The sequence below is a fragment of the Leptomonas pyrrhocoris genome (genome assembly GCF_001293395.1).
Source record: "Leptomonas pyrrhocoris isolate H10 chromosome Unknown, whole genome shotgun sequence".
NCBI classification, from domain to species: Eukaryota; Euglenozoa; class Kinetoplastea; order Trypanosomatida; family Trypanosomatidae; genus Leptomonas; species Leptomonas pyrrhocoris.
In genome coordinates, this window is record NW_015438358.1 from 1,722,836 (window position 1) to 1,739,364 (window position 16,529).

Consider the following 16,529-nt stretch of genomic DNA (forward strand, 5'->3'; position numbering starts at 1 on the left):
CTTTGCCTTCTTTCAGAACGTTGGCGCTCCGGTAAGACAATTGCGCTGCGAGACCGAACAGCCCTTTGATTCACGCCGGTGTGACACAGTTAGAGAGGGTGAAGCGGAAACTGGGCGTAAACGGTGCCGCTTGCCAAAAGAGAAGGGGAAAAAGAAAGCGAACACCACAATACGAACAACAAATTGGTTTCCGTTGCTCCATTCTTTATTTTGGTTACTTCACGCACACACACACACACACCTCAGTCTATTTACACGTCGCAATGAGCCACGTGGTGTTGATGGTGGCAGAGAAGCCGTCGCTGGCGGAGAGCATCGCGCAGATTCTCAGCAACGGCAGCTGTGCCCGCCGCACACGCGCGCTGCCAGTGTACGAGTACAACAGCGTCTTTATGGGTGCGCCTGCGTACTTCAAGGTGACCAGCGTCACCGGACACGTCTTCGCCTGCGACTTTACCTCGCAGCATCAAAACTGGGATCGCACGGACGAAGAGGAGCTTTTTTCGGCTCCCATTACGTGGAAGGATAATTCCGGCAAGGTCACGCACCATCTCGAGCACGAGGCGCAGGGCTGCGACACGCTGGTGCTATGGCTCGATTGTGACCGCGAGGGCGAGAACATCTGCTTTGAGGTGATGCAAGTCGTGCGCCGACAAATCTACAACCACAACTGCATCTTCCGCGCCCACTTCTCCGCCATCACGGCCGATGAAATCTTCCACGCCTTTCGCAACCTCGTCAAGCCGAACAAGAACATCAGCGACGCCGTGACGTGCCGCCAGGAACTCGACCTGAAGGTGGGGGTTGCCTTCACCCGCTTTCAGACCAAGTACTTCCAGGGCAAGTACGGTGACTTGGACGCCAGCGTGATCAGCTACGGCCCGTGTCAGACCCCCACGCTCGGTTTCTGCGTGCAGCGCCATGACGAGATTCTCAACTTTAAGCCGGAGAACTTCTGGCGTCTCGTGCCTGTCGCGTCGCGCAACGGTGTACTGCTCCAGTTTGATTGGGAGCGTGGTCGCGTCTTCGACGAGACGATGGGGCGACTTCTGTTGCAAAAGGTGGCGAAGCACGGCAAGGTCGCCACCGTGACAAACGTCGCCGTGGGCAGCGACACCCGTCCTCGCCCAACCGGCCTGAACACCGTCGACCTCATGAAGATCGCCAGCAGGGCCCTCGGGATTGGCCCGCACTACGTGATGAGCATTGCGGAAAACCTGTACATCCGCGGCTACATCTCGTACCCGCGGACCGAGTCGACCGCCTACCCGCCGTCGTTTAACCTGGCCGGTGCGCTGGCGTTGCAGAAGAATCACTCCATGTGGGGCGCCTACGTCTCCGCGCTCCTGCAAGACGGCCACGTGCGCCCCAAGGCGGGCAAGGACGCCGGCGATCATCCGCCCATCACCCCGATGCGCAGTGCCACCCCTGCCGAGCTCTCAGGGGATGAGTGGCGTATCTACGATTACATTACCCGCCACTTCATCGCCTCCGTCTCCCCGGACTGCAGACTCATCAAGACGAAGATTACGATTGAGTTGGGCGGCGAGGTTTTCAGCATCTCCGGGAAGGTCGTCGAGGACCCCGGCTTTACGGAGATTATGCCACATGCTCGCGTGGAGGACGACAAGGTGCCGACCGGGGTGAGCAGAGGGGACGCGTTCCAGCTGTCGGACGTGCGGCTGCAGGCGGGTCAAACGCAGCCGCCTTCCTACCTGACGGAGTCCGATCTGATTGGATTGATGGAGAAGAACAGCATTGGCACGGATGCCTCGATCTCCACCCACGTCAATAACATTGTCGAGCGGGGCTACTGCAGCGTGCAGCCGGGACGCATTATGAAACCGTCGAAACTCGGCATTGTGCTCGTGCACGGCATCAAGACAATCGACCCGGAGCTGGTGCTGCCGCTGGTGCGCAGCCGCGTGGAAGAGTACGTCACCCACATCGCCGAAGGACGCGCGCAGCTGCAGGACGTGCTGAGCTACTCGCTCGACCTCTTCTTCGCCAAGTTCAAGTTCTTCAAACAGCACATCGACACTTTTGATGCGCTCATGGGCGCGTCCTTCTCCGCCATCTCTGCGTCCGGCAAGCCCATCACCCGCTGCGGCAACTGCATGCGGTACCTCAAACACATCGACACCCGCCCGCAACGCCTCTACTGCCCTTATTGCGAGGTCACCTTCGCCCTCCCCCAGGGCGGCGCGATCAAGCAGTATTCCAACTTTAAATGCCCCATCGACAACTTCGAGCTCGTCATTTGCCACATTGAAGGCGGCAAGTCGTTCCCTATCTGCCCGAACTGCTACAACAACCCACCGTTTGAGGACCTGAACCCACGGAGGGGTGGCCAGTATGGCGGCAACAATGATGCGATAGCCACACGTCACATGGCGTGCGATGAGTGCCGCCACCCTACCTGCGAGCACTCTCTCGCCACCAACTACGTCTGTGACTGCATTGACCCCTTCTGCAAGGGCAGCATGGCGTTTGTGCCTCGCACGGCTGGTAAATGGAAAGTCTGCTGCAACAAATGCCCGATGATGATCCTGCTACCCCCGACGGCGCAGCGCGTCTACGTGAGCTCGGAGGAGTGCCCGGATTGCGGTGCGAACTGCTTGGATATTATGTTCCCAGAGGGCAAGAGCGTGCTGCCCAACAGGAAGGATCGCGTCGTGGGGTGCATCTTCTGCAATCCAGGACTTAGCGCGCTGTGCGAGGAGGTGCGTGGTCGGCTGGGCAACTTCCGGCGTCCCGGCGCCATGGCCGGCGGCCGTGGTGGCCGTGGTGGCGGTCGCGGGCGGGGACGTGGACGGGGCCGTGGCAACCGCGACGATCGATGGTAAGTCGCACGCACGCACATGTAAAACAACAACAAAAGAAAAGCGGTGCAACGGAGCGTTTTGGGTTTCACGCGATCGCTCCCCTCTTTGGCCGTGTGCGGCGGCTCACACACTATCTTCTTTGTTGTTTTCGTAGTTCATCTATTTTCATTTCGGATCTTATCTCTTAAGCTCTTACGTGGTGTTTTGCAGTTCACTGCAACGTCGACAAGTACATCCTTTAATCAAGTGCCCGATGAAAAGCTTTTTTCTTCCTGAGTTGTATCGATATCCGACACAACGTTGAATGTCGTGAAGCGCAAAGGATGACGTCTACCTAAATGAGGTGTGCTTGAGCGCGGAGGCTTAAGGGGTTGCGGTGAGCGTACCTTTGAGCTGTGGAAGTTGTACGACGAGAGGCAGAGAGGCAGCGGCTGTTGGCCATTTGTACTGCCGCTTTTTTTTTCGATTTTTCTTGCCGTTTCATCCGCTTCACCGTTTCTTTTGATTTCACCCCATGACGCTTTTTCTACCGCGCTGAAGAAACTCAAGGCCGAGTTTTTACCTCTCAACGTCAATCGTGCATTCTCACACCACACAGTGAAATAAACTGCTTTTGCTGTTCGTGCTTGTGCGTTCAGCGAAGCATTTGCCCGCCTGTGTGATCTTCACTACTTGGTTTATATATATATATATATATACATTTAAAGATTCACGCTTGCAAAGCAAAGCGCCACGTTCTCAACGGATCGGCCCTTCTTTCTTTAGACGTGTGACACTTCCCACAGCTTCAGAGGGATAGAAGCTGCTGTACGATGCCGGTCGGATTTCATCATCATCATGGAGCAGAGCCGAAGGGAAGCGGGAACACATCGATGGCGAACCGATACACCAACGATGGTAATCCGATCGGCTACGGCGACACGGCACGCCCCGCAAGAGCTGGCGCCACTGAAGCCTTCCCCTCTCGCTCGTCCGGCGTGTCCACCGAGCAGCTTCAGCGCTTTGACGTGCTCCTCGCGCGACCGGAGAACAAGGAGTGCTTTGACTGCGGCGCGAAGCAGCCTCGATGGGCCAGCACAAACCTGGGCATTTTCTTCTGCCTCCGCTGCGCCGGCATCCACCGCTCGATGGGGACACACATTTCCAAGGTGAAGTCGACGAACATGGATGCCTGGGGGGAGTCGATGATTCAAGTCATGGAGCACATCGGCAACTCCCGGGCGAGACTGTTGTACGAGTATAACATGCCAGCGAATGCCCGCGTGACGAGCTCCACGGAGGTCTCCGTGTTGGAGCGGGCCCTGCGTTCCAAGTACGATAAGAAGATCTACTACCACCCGCGCTTTGAAGAACTCTACGCCCAGTTCATGGCGACTCCGATTGAAGGAGTGGGCAGCTCGGCCGCCGGTGCTCAGCCACCAAACAGCAACAGCAGCGGCACGTCGCCGTCGTTGCCACAGACGAGCGGCCCTCCTCGCCGCGCCACACACACACAACCCGCTGCGAAGCCGCCGTTAGATGAGTTGTGGGGTGCGCCGGTCTCGTCGCCCACCGCTGAAAAAGAAAGTTCGGCGAACGCGGCCGGCAGTGCGAACAACACGAACATCACCGTGGCAGAGCTCTTTTCCGGCTCGTGCCCGGCCGGTGTCGGGGTGGGGCCGCGCTCGAACTCGGCGTGGGGCACCAGTCCCAACCCCCACCACCACAACCACAACCGAAACAATAGCAGCGGCCGCGCCGGCAACGATGCGGTCTCGCCACATCCGTCGCCGAGTAGTGCGACGAACTCGGACTGGTTCGATTCCAACTTCGGCGGCTCCAACGGCAACCCGCACGCCAGCGGCGCCCCCTCGCCGGCCACCCCGCAGTCGCCGCTCAACGTCGTGGCGTCGCGCAACAACACGGACGATCTCTTTCAGGGCTCCGGCGACACCCCACTGAGTGGCCGCAACGCGGGGTCGAAGGAGGAGATTCTCTCCTTGTTTGCCTCTGCGCCGGTGGCGGGGGCTGGGGGGCAGTCGGGCAGCAGTAATGGGAGCCCCAACGGTGGCCATCCGATGGCGTGGCAGCCGCAGACGGTAAAACCGTACTACTCTCCAGAGCAGTGAGTGACCAAGAAAAGAGAAATATAGTGAAAAGTCAAGGGCGAAACTTTTAAACAATTGCATCTCGCGCATGGAGGCTGCTCTCTCTCTCTCCACTTTTCTGTCTCCTTCGTTACCTTTGTCTGTAGAGTTATGTATTGTTCCTGTGCGTTGGTGCGCAATAGCGATGCGGGATGAGAGGAAACACCTTTTTCCCTTCCTCGTTGACGGTTGCTTTGCTGCCTGTGTCTATGTTGATCATTGTGGTCTTTTTTTGTTGTTTTCGCATTTCATCCCTCTTTTTTTTTCCCCCTTTAGCGTCACGTGCGTGCATCGTTGATAGTGTTCTGCTTCTCTGTTTCGAGAGGTGGATGTTTTGATGGAAGTTTTCCGTTTTTGTGTGGTGGCGGCGTTTGCGCGCCCCAGTCCTGCCAGGGGACAAGCGGCCCCCCCCCCCCCCTCCACGCATTTGGCATTGTTGTCGTCGTTTTGTTTCTCTCTCGTTTGCTGCCACGCTTGGTGCTCCAGATGTAACTACGTGCTACTTTATGCTTCGTTCTAGCTCTCTTTCTTCTTCATATCTTGCTCTCGTGGTTTTGTTTGTCGTCTGTTGTTTGTTGCGGCTTTCCTTGCACGCGTGACCGTCTTGATGCGATGGCGTCACCGTATGAAGACATAGTGGTTTTTACCGCTTACATGAATACACCACGAAAAGTTTTGGATCGTTCCAAAGGGACTATTCGACAACGATGGAAGTTTACGCTGTCATTACGTCTGATCTCGTTTCTTTAACAAGATACGTGTACAGCGCTGTTTCAGCACGTCCCCTCTCTCTCTATCATTCTTATGAGCCCAGCAAGCAGTGGTACCTGCGCAGCTTCCAACAAGGTGGCGCTGTTCAACAAGAACAGTTAACGATGGTCTTCTTATGAGCTCGTTGAAGGCCAATGCTAAACGCTCTCTCTGTTTCTTTTTGCATGAACTTCTCCCTTCTCGTGATACGAACACTTCTTCACTCGAATCTTTCCTTTGGTTGCGCGTTACAACAACAGGGGCGCAGTTTGGTCGAGATAGACAGCCCTTTTTCCCTTTTGGCCGCTCGCTCTTCTTTTTTTGAGGGGCTTCGTTTTGGCGCTGTCACGCTGGCCTGACTGATCGCTGCCGCTATCGCTTTAGAGCGGCCTGCTTGATCGATAACGCTTTGCATGACATTGCCTCTCTTTCTTCATTCTACAATAAAACCACCCCAAAAAGCGTCAGGAATTTTTTTCAATAACTTTCCTGGCAAGTGCTGTCAATCGGAGCTCTGGTAATAGCGGGAGAGGATGGGCAATCAACTTGCGGTCACCTCGACGGTGGATCTCGCGAACGTCTCCTCTGAGCTGGAGCTTATTGCTCCTCTTGGCGCGGAGGGCCGAAACTACTTCGCCACCTTCCACTGCCTGTGCTACACTCCTCTCTCTCCAACTCCGCTGACAGGCGGCGCCACTGCCCCAAACTCCTCTGTCCTTTTGCCACATCCACCGCCGTTGTCCAGCGGCAATGCACCCGGCTACACCACGGACTTTCTTTCGGCCGATGGATCGAGTAGGCGGCCCGAGTATCGTCCCAACAGCCTCTACTACCCATCTGCTGGATCTGTTGGCTCCCCGCTTTCGGTGACTCCTCCAACAAGAGACACTGCACGCGGTGGCGGCGGAGAGGGTCTTCCTTACGCACCCGCTGCCACCTTCATGGCAGGGTCTTGGGCTGCCACTGCTGCAGCGCCCACGACCCGCATCGCATCGGTTGAACGCGCGGCATGGCATCAGGCACGTTGGCGGCAACGTCTGCCCGTCGCAGCTCGCCCGTGGCGTGTTGCGCCGTCTCATTTCGTCAGCGAGGCAGCCCAAGATCGCTGCCCTCCCGGAGAGGTGATGGACCGCTGGTGTCGGGACAGCACAGTGACGTCGCACGCTTTCTCCCGCAGCAGCGCGCGCCGCTTCGATGCCCACTCTGACGATGCCATCGCAGCTTCCCCAACTGCGCCGCAGCCGTCGCCGTCTCCCTTTTCCCCCTCCCCGTCTTCTATCACGAGAGGCAATACTGCGTCTTCCACGGACATCGATGCCACGGTCGCGGGCGTGGTGGGGGAGTGGCGTGGCAATTACGGCAACTACGTGCAGCTGCTCCTGCGTGGCGGCAGCAGTGCCACACACAACACGGTCACCTCGCCGGCCTTGTGTGACGGTCAACTTCTCCAAGTGACGGAACCGGTGCGAAGCGGTGCGGCGGGCACCGGTGTGGGCCACGGAGCTCGACGCGCTTTCACAGCCGCCATGACGACGACGATGCCGTCTGCTCTCAGCGCTGTCATGAGCAACAATCCGAGCAGCAGCACGACCCTGCAGGCGCAGCCGCAATCCTACATAATGCAGGACGTGGTGACAAAGGTCTTTGTGCGGACGCCGGACGACCCTGGGCAGACGTACTTCTTGAACCGTGTGCGGCAGATGATGGCCAACGCACGGGAGCAGCTCTCCGTCGTCGACTCCACCCTTCCCCCCACCACGCCGCGAAACTGTCTGTGGTACACGCTCGTCGACGAAGGTGATGGGTTTTGCGTGCTGCAGCGGCCGTACGTCGCCTTCACGGTGCGCGAGCGCCTCGCAGCGCGGCCTGCGTGGACGGCGCAGGAGAAACTCTTTGTCGCATTTCAGATCTTGCGGGCCGTTGCACACCTGCACGAGACGTACGGCCTCACGCACGGGGATATCAAGCCGAACAACGTGCTGGTGCAGAGCACGGGTGTGGTGGTGCTGTGTGACATGGCGCCGTTCAAACCGTGGCGACTTCCCCTAGACAGCCCCTTGCTATTCGATTACTACTACGACACCGACGAGAGCCATGCCTGCTACGTCGCGCCGGAGAAGTTCAGCGACCAACCTCTGCCAACCCCACCGCTGGAAAGCAAGACGCCAGGCAACGCGACGTACAACGTGCGAAATGTGAACTTCGACGGACATACCGCAGCCATGGACGTCTTCTCCACCGCCTGTGTGCTGTTGTTCTTGTACAGAGAGGAGGACCCGTTCACTCTGTCGGAGGTACTCAATCTGCATCATCTTTCTTCCGTGGAGCAGCGGGAGAAGACCATTCTGCCGCTGCTGCGAGAGTCTGGTGTGCCACCCGCGTTGCAGCCGCTTCTGCGATCGATGCTGTGCTCCTCCAGTGCGGATCGACCCTCTGCTCGCGAGCTGTTAGCGAGAGGGCTGGAGGAGCACGTCTTTCCAGCCTCCTTTGCCTACTTGTACGAGGAGGCGTGGCCGCGTCTGCTCATGCAGTCGCCGGATCTTCGCCTGCGGCTCTTTCAGAATCAACTGGAAGGCATTCTGCAGCACTGTGCCAAATTGGACGCCGAGCTACCGGAAGGCGAAGGGCGACGCCCCAAAACTACTAGATCTGCGTCCTCAGCGATGCGGAGCGGCGTTGAAGATGATGCCGCTCGCAACCCGCGCGCAACGGCTGTTCGCGTGCTGCTTCCGCTGCTCCTTCAGTCCATCCACTCCACCAGAACCAGCGACGAGGCAACGTTCCGTGGACTGCTGTGTCTGCGGCAGTGCGTGGCGTATTGCTCGTTTAACACGGTGACTGATTTTGTCCTGCCCCATCTTGTCTACGTGGTGAACAACGATGCGCATGTGTATGGATCGGCTACTCGGTTGGTAGCCATTCGACTCTTGTGTAGTATCGCAGAAACCGTTGCTCGACGACTCACAGCCGCGCAGTCCTCTCTGCATGAGGCGGGAGGTGCAGCAGAAGCCTTCAATTGTCCGACGGAAGCTCTGGACGCTAGCCACCCGCCTGATGAGGAGCAGTGGGCCCTTATGGAACACCTGGTGCTCCCATGCCTTTACGATGTCCTTCGCCAATGCGAACAGGAGTCAGTGGCGGTGCTGGTGGAAATCGCCGTCCAGCTTCCACGCTTGCTTCTGTTGACCCGTTTCTTGACGGAGCGGCGACAAGTTTTATACGACGCGGAGGACAACTCGACAGCCGCGCAAAACGCAAGTGCCAGCACGACTCCAGTCGCGAACTGCGCCCACGACCCCGCAAATCATGCACAACAAAAGGATTCGAAGTCAGCGGACACCGACGAGGCGCGACGTGACGTGTTGCAGCCAGCAGTAGGCAATGCGAAGTCAAGCGAAATACCTCCAGCAGACGAGTTGGAAGCTGCTGCTGCACCGGCTCCTACACCTCAGCAGCGCAGCGGCGCTACTCTTGTGGAAGTCGACGGTGGTGAGGCAAACGTCGAAGTACACGGCGAAGCGACCCACCTCACGGAAGACAAGGATTTGGTGGTGGACAGCAACGCGCAGGCGTCCAGCGGGACGGGACCGAGTGACGGAGCAGCGGCGCGGCGCGGTGAACGAAGGCAAAGTGTGTCAGGGAGCAGTGCGGAAGGAGCGGGGCAATACCTTTCTCAACTACGCTGCCTCCTCACGAACGGCTGGAACATGCTGCACGTGCTGTACAACCACTCCTGCGTGGCAGTGGCGGCGGCCGTGACGCAGCAAACGTCGTCCACGGTGGCTGCCTTCCTCGGTGATGAGCGCGTTTCAGAAGATCTGGTTCCGCTGCTTACCACAGCCCTCACCGCACCCTTGCGCGTGTTGCGCTTACTCTTTCCGCAGGCCATCTTGCTGCACGCGCTGCTGCAAAAACCGCAAGCAAAGACGCTGCGTTTGTTTGTCGAAGAGGGACTTCGTCACGATGACGATGTGTGCGTCAAGTCCACTCTGGACAGTTTGGCTGTGGTAGTACGCAGCAAGAAACTGCCGCTGGGGGAGTCGATGGCGCTCGTGCACCAAACCCTTCCGTTTCTAATGGATGGCCGCCTGTGGTTGCGCGAGGCGGCGTGCGGCGTTGTGGAGGCGGCAGCGCAGAGTTATCCGCCAAGCGCCGTCGCCCTGCATCTGGCGTTCGCGGTGCGACCGCTGCTGACACATCCGGTACCGCTGTCGCAGCTGCGCCGCTTTGCCGCGTCCATCATTCGTTCTGAACTCGCGGTACCGGGCAGTGGGAAGGGTCACCACTCCGCGTCCGTGCGCCGATATGGAAACTTTTTCAACGGCGTTCGTGAAGGCGGAGACGAAGCAGGAGATTTCACGGCGGATACAGAATGGTCGTTCATGACTGATAAGCACGTCGATGCCTGCACCTCCAACTCATTTATAGGAGGTGCTTCAGACGGTAGCAGAGGTGATGCCAACGCTCCGGGTTCGTTTGTGGACTACCGCGACGCCTTGCCTTCCGTGCTGTCGGCCACAACGAGTACCGCACCTTCTTCCGCTCCTGCACTTCTCCACACACTACCACAACCGCCAGTCACCGCAGTCACTGCAATAACACCGGCGAGTGACCCTGCACTATCCGGTGAATGTGTGAGCTCAGAAGACAGTTCAACACTCACCTACACGCTCTCTGCTCGGGAGGCAGCGCGCCTATCAAAGGAGGGGGGTAGAACTGCCGCGTCAACCTCCACGATGCACGGGCAGTCATCTTCTCTAGCCATCTCTACCTCCGCCAGTACGCGTCAGATAACCGCCTCCACGACCCTTGTTCTGCCGCAGAGCCGCGCCAACTCCGCCGCAGCGCCGCACGTAGTCGATCTCAGTCCGTTTCCGAGGACCTTAGCAGCATCGCATTCCTCCCTCTGCCGCTCGGACGTACCGGTACTCACAAGTAAAGGTAGTAGGGATGCGGCCTACTCCTCAGCGCCTTCTGCCTTCGCGTTAACGACAGCAACGGCGGCCTCCCCACGCTTCTCCTCGGCGTCCAGCGCTACGCTGCTCGTGCCTGCTTCGACATCTACCGCTGCGGCCAACACGAAGACGATGCGGTACTCGGCTCTCCGTCCCATCGCGGCACCCATCAGCGCCGTCAGCCTCCACACGGGCGCTATCTACACCGCCGCTGCCGCTCCCTCTGCGAACGGTGTCTTGGTCACAGCTGGCTCGCGTGGGGAGGCGATGGTTTGGTGCGTTGGTGCTGCCCTCACAAACGGCACGCACACACGTGATTTGACCCTCGTGGAGAGGGTGCCAGTACCGACCTCGGCTGCCGCTGCCGCCGGCGCCCCAGTGTCGCATGACTTTTCGTACGTGGCGAGTCAGTGGATGGATGTGGCACCGCTGCGTTGCGACAGTGGCGGCGCTTCTACTGCTGCTGCTGCTGCTGCTGCTGCTGCTGTACCCGCCACAACGAACACCGTCGCTCTTGCCAGTACGGATGGCCAAGTGCGCATCTTGGATGTGGAGCGCAATTCATGGTTGTGGTCGACCGCGGTGGGAGATGGCCGGGAAGGTGCACCGACCGGGCTTGCTCTGCAGGACCAGTGCTCGCTGCTGGTGACGACGGCGGCTGGTGGATTGCACGTCGTGGACACGCGATGCCGCGGCAGTAGCGCCGGTTGCACATCGACGACGGTCTCTGCGAACTTCCCGTCAACGAATGCTGATGTTATTGGTGGGTGTCACACGGCTTCGGCCTCTGCGTGGAGTGCGCGTCTTCAACCGCTGGATGGTGCACCGAGTTGCGTCCTTCCGCTGTACATGGGCGACAGAGCAGGCGCTATCGTGGCGGGCACCTACGGCGGTGTCGTCTGCCTCTTCGATCTCCGCTACCAGCTGTGTGCCCAGCGCACCGTGATGCGGTCATCGGATGCCTCACCGCTCTCGTCGTCCGCGCTGTCGATCACGTGCGCCTGCGTGGATCCACTGTCGTCGCTGTGCCGGGACTGTCGGCCCTCTTCGTGGGAGCCGGCGGTGCCGGGTCCGAGCGTGCTCCTGGCCACCACCGGCGGGACGGTGTACCGCCTTCTCTTGCAGTCCAATTGTCTTGGTGCGTACTGGCCGGCATTTCAGTGTGACCGCGACAGCGCAGGTGGCATCCGCTGCACGCTCTGCCAGCCTTCCACAGGCACCGTGTTCACCGGCACCGAGGATGGCTACGTACGGCACTGGTCCACCGACCACCCAACGACGTCGCACACGATGACGTGCGTTCCCTACACGTCGCCGCGGTACACGGTGTCACTCAACTCGCCGGCTGCTGCTACCGCAGATCCCGGCGGCGGTGTCGGCGCGAGCACAATAAGTATGAAGTACGGTGCAAAACACCTGGCCAGGCTGACGGTGCGTGAAAGCCCTCGCGAAGCGCGACATGCGCTGCCGCACCACTCGTCGGATGCCATCTTGACGCTGTGTGCCGTCCAAACATCCGCGTCTCCTTCCGCGTCGTGGTCAGATGCGATGGTGGGACACTCCTATTTGTTGTCAGGCGCACGCGACGGATCGCTTATCCTCTGGAACAACGCGGAGTAGCGCGGTCTGTTCCATTATAGGCTTCGCTTTTTGGTACGGCGCCGTACACGTGGTGGCGTCGTTTGTTGGACTACCAGATCTCGCGAAAAGAAACCCTATTCAATTACAATGGGAAAGAAAGGTCTTTTCATACACACACACCCGCACACACACGCTGACACATAAGTGAACAACAGCACTATGTTTCAAGTGATTGCGTTCGCGCAGGTTTTTATTTTTTAATGGGTTTTCCTGCCTGGAAAAAAGTGATGGTCGGTGCTGCTTCCTTTTCTTTTGAAGTAAGAAGCACATAAATGGCTGAAGATCGACTACGTGAAGAAGGTGGTGCGCTCTCCCATCTCGTTCTTTTTCTTTCTGCATTCACTCGCTCTCCCTCCCCTCGCCCCACACTTCCCGCCACGTTCTCCAACATATGCACTAGTTGACTTTCATCCTGTTCTCTCATTCTAAGCGTTATTACGCCAAGACATCCTTTTACGGTGCTTCCTCTACTTCTCTTCCTTTTCCACCAACTTTGAAGGAGAGTGCCAAGCTAATTGTACCTGTTCGCGGCTTGAATACGAATATTTCGCTCTTCTTCGAAGGCAATATTCTGCGTTTCCTTTCCTTCCATTGCTGTCTCTATTATTTTTCTTTTAAATATACATATATACGTACTGTTTGTTTTTTCCCGACCCTTAAGCGGCAGTGAGAGTGAACGCATTCGTCACTCTTTCTTCGTCTTCAGCGGCATTTTCATTAAAGCTGCTGAAGCAATAAGGGAACGAGAAAAAACTTCCCTTTTCTGTTCAACAACGGTTTCTTATCTTTTTAAAGTTCCCCTTCGCAAACATCCATATCGATATCTTTTCCTCCACGTAGAACTCATTTTCTGCTTTGTAGTTGAATTCACGCGGAGCACACAAATACAACGGTCACAACCCTTTGCATTTCGGCTCTCTATTTCTTCTGCTTTTCTCACAGACCGTTTGCTGTGTTGAACGGCACATACGTATTCAGAAATCGTGCGAACGAGGGAGCCATGGGCGCCTCGGTTTGCATTAATAGGACGCGACCAGACGCAGACAAGAGTGACGTGGCGCACGCGAAGTGCTCTCGTAAGGGAGAGAAAGACAGAAAAACTGCCGTTCTGAACGTTTCACCTCTTTCTCAAAGCTCGCTTCTTTACGATTGCCAACCGGGTGAACTGGGGCGCCGAATGTGCCCATTGTGCGCTCGCAGTATGCATCGAAAGAACGCCTGTCGTGACCTGAAGGCGCTGCGGAACAGCACCAGCATCCTCATCCGAAGAAACCCCGCTCCCACGACCCACGATCCTGTGTTGGACAACCTAGATTACGGCTTTGCATTTGGCGATGACCTTGTTGCAGAGGCGAACGTGTCTTCGTCGTCGTCGTCGTCTGTCGTGTCCCTCATCCGATCCAAAACGATGAAACGAACCGGGTTGGGGAGTCTTGCGGAGTTCGTGGCGGCGCGGCCGGACGCAGCGGCGGGCGGCAATCGCGGAAGTACACCACACAGCGCCGCGTGTTCGGCTCACAACAGAAAGGCAGGAACGACGCAGGGGGCGGGGACACGACAACGGGATCACCCCGGCAAACCCAAGCGTGCCCGTGAGCGCCACCAAAACAAGCTTTAAAGGAGGTAAGACTGGAGCGAAGGAGAAGCTGCTGTACTCAGCTGCGAAAAGGGTCTGGCGAGTGCGGCCCACGTCGTGGGAAGGCATCCCCACGTACTCTCCTGTGCGAGACCTCTCCTGCTCGCGTATATATGCGTGTGTGTGCACGGAAGTACCAAAAGAAGACTTTTGGCGAACTCCATTGCGCAACGCAGTCGTTCCCTCCTGTGTGTGTGTTGTTCAACAGAAAATAAAAGATAAGAAGGGCTTCAGAGTTAATGGCGAACATCGTCATCAGATTGTATGCGTTTCTTTTATTTAAATAGGAATGACTTTCCTCTTTTCCTCATAGCGCTAGGCGGCTTCATATATATATGCTTGAGTGGTTTTGTATTTGATACCTCAGAATTTCACAATAAAACGTGTTTTTTTTTTCAGGGGACTCTGTGCAATGATTATTTGCACTGCATCAGTTTTGTACCGTTTGAGGTGGATCGTAGGCCAGGTAATAACAAAAGAGCATAAATGCGGTGGCTTTCACATTTATGTTTCGATGTTGCATTCATGTGTTTGTTTATTTCTTGGCATTTTCCGACCGTTATCAACGTTTTCTGAACGACTTCTTCTGTTTTCATTGTTGTTTGTGTAGTGTTCTGCTTCCTTTTTGCGTGAGCTCACACTTCTTGATTGTTGTCTGGAGTGACGGGGGCTTAACGTTGGATTTTAGTGCACAGTAGCGCTCAAGTTTGCTCGTACGAGGCGCACGGAAGAGAAGAAGCTTGAATGTGAACAGGGAAGCCGCGCCCGTTATATATACAGAGGTAGCTCTGTTTAAAATTATTTCCCTGTGACGCCATCAAGTGCAAAATAGAAGCAGAGTTTTTCCTTGTTGTTTCACAGTACTTCTCCATTTTCATTTGAATTTGATCGAATAACTTTTCCCAACACCTTCACCAGCTTTTTTGGTCTTGTCTTCTTTTCTGGATTTGTTGTCCGTTCCATTGCAGATTGAGTTCATCTCGAATTTTTTCTCTCATCGTATTTTGTTGTTGTTGCTGCTTGTGTGTCAGTGTTTTGTATCCTGGATTTCTTTTTTCTTTTGTAACCTTTATTCCTTTTCATTTCTCCCTAATCTGACTGCGCAGCTTAATGGTTATCCTGCCTCTAGTATCTATTTTTTGTTTCCGGTGTTTGTTACAGTGGAATGATGATCTTCAAAGGCTTTCTTTCATGGAAGCTGGGTGTGTTTTTGGCAGTGCAACTGGATGTGCTTCTGTCGCTCTTCCTTCCTGTCTCTTGAACCTTTGCTACGTCTTTTCATGCCTGCTCTTCTTTTCATATTATTCAATGAGGCGGATATTTGTTATTTTTTGTTTGTTTTCTTCGGTTGGTTGAATCGGCATGCGCAGGCACGGAAACAATGCTACTCCCCAGAATGACTCCCTCTTTCTCCCTCGATTCCCTCATACAATCCATAAAGGTTTTGACTCATTCTTCTTCTCTATTTCCTTCTCGTTGCTTGTTTGTTTGTTTGCTGATGTTATGATCTAATGAGGGGCCGTTCCTAACTTTTGTTTCTCTTGCTTGAAGCATTTTTTTTTTACTGTTCCTGCGTCAGCTCTACTTTATTCTTCCCTTCTCTTTTCTCTTTTTTCTCTTTTCTTTTCGTTTGTTATAAGTGGCAAACACCCCATGATTCTTGGGTGCTTTCTTATCCTCAAAAATACGCTAGTGGATGTGTCTGGTTCTCCTCCTCCTCCTCTACGATCTTTTCGATGGAAACGAATACGTTCAATCTACGTAACAAACGGAAAGGTTTTCTATCAGAATGTATGTCTTCGCTAATATATATACTTTTCTTCCTACTCGCACAAAACTGTCTCTTGTGTGAGCATTTTATTGTTGTGAAGAATACACATTGTAACCCATTTCGTTATTACTCCTCACTTTCTTTTTCTTTTCAGTTGGCCGTAGGGCCTCTCAGAATTTGCTCCCTTCACGCGCTTCAGAGAGGTGCTATAGGACACACGCATTGGTGCGTGAACGGAGTGTGTGTATTTCCAGCTGATCATGGCGCCGTAGCATTCAGTCCTTTTTTGTGCGTGTGCACAGAGCCATTTGATATTGTTGCCACATCGTTTCTTTCGTTTCTGAGGCATGCTATTCTCTCCTCTTCTCGGAAGCACGTGAGACGGCTCAAACTGCACGTAGAACCGATTCCACCGCCGTTGATCTGGAGTAGCCCACGGGACAGTGTCTGTCCCCCTCTTTCTGTGCACGCAACTCGCCCTTCGCCGCCGGACGCAACAATCAAAAAAGAAAAAGGAGTTTTACGGGCTTGGTTTTTGTATTAGGACGTCTCTCTTCTCCTGGTGACGAGCGGAGACGGTGTCACCTTCAGAAATTGAACCAAATCAAATGTGTGTATTGTGCGTGCCGTGTTCTTTTTCTTTTCACCTTTACTTCTCTCCCCCTCCCCTGAGGGGAACAACAAAGGCAACGCGGAGAGTGACGTTCGGTCGTTTTTGCTTGTGTGCCGAAGAGAGCAAGTAAACCCGACGTGCCCTGTTTCGAACTCATGCGCCCGAAGACATCAAAAACCCTCGCTCAATCTGCCGGACGCCAGAGCTGGATT

General features: G+C 55.7%; 4 protein-coding genes across 6 annotated transcripts; all 4 read left to right on the forward strand.

Moving 5' to 3' along the window:
* Positions 1 to 14: 14 nt before the first annotated feature.
* Positions 15 to 2,846, forward strand: ABB37_01623 (putative DNA topoisomerase III; the record flags this gene model as incomplete). 2 transcript variants are annotated; one of them, XM_015798199.1, is made up of 1 exon in its annotated part: positions 15 to 2,846. In XM_015798199.1, exon 1 carries the CDS (start codon positions 264 to 266, stop codon positions 2,844 to 2,846), a length of 2,583 nt encoding a protein of 860 aa, XP_015663719.1. In that variant the 5' UTR covers positions 15 to 263. The 2 variants fall into 2 exon arrangements, with proteins under 2 accessions (XP_015663719.1, XP_015663720.1); XM_015798200.1 differs by having other exon boundaries at positions 245 to 2,846.
* A 517-nt stretch (positions 2,847 to 3,363) lies between these two features.
* Positions 3,364 to 4,933, forward strand: ABB37_01624 (hypothetical protein; the record flags this gene model as incomplete). Its single annotated transcript, XM_015798201.1, has 1 exon — positions 3,364 to 4,933. The coding sequence occupies exon 1, from the start codon at positions 3,638 to 3,640 to the stop codon at positions 4,931 to 4,933; it is 1,296 nt and encodes a 431-aa protein (XP_015663721.1). The 5' UTR covers positions 3,364 to 3,637.
* A 1,026-nt stretch (positions 4,934 to 5,959) lies between these two features.
* Positions 5,960 to 12,276, forward strand: ABB37_01625 (putative Protein kinase; the record flags this gene model as incomplete). Its single annotated transcript, XM_015798202.1, has 1 exon — positions 5,960 to 12,276. The coding sequence occupies exon 1, from the start codon at positions 6,235 to 6,237 to the stop codon at positions 12,274 to 12,276; it is 6,042 nt and encodes a 2,013-aa protein (XP_015663722.1). The 5' UTR covers positions 5,960 to 6,234.
* Positions 12,277 to 12,695: 419 nt separating this feature from the next.
* Positions 12,696 to 16,248, forward strand: ABB37_01626 (hypothetical protein; the record flags this gene model as incomplete). 2 transcript variants are annotated; one of them, XM_015798203.1, is made up of 1 exon in its annotated part: positions 12,696 to 16,248. In XM_015798203.1, exon 1 carries the CDS (start codon positions 15,670 to 15,672, stop codon positions 16,246 to 16,248), a length of 579 nt encoding a protein of 192 aa, XP_015663723.1. In that variant the 5' UTR covers positions 12,696 to 15,669. The 2 variants fall into 2 exon arrangements, with proteins under 2 accessions (XP_015663723.1, XP_015663724.1); XM_015798204.1 differs by having other exon boundaries at positions 12,726 to 16,248.
* Between the last annotated feature and the right edge of the window lie 281 nt (positions 16,249 to 16,529).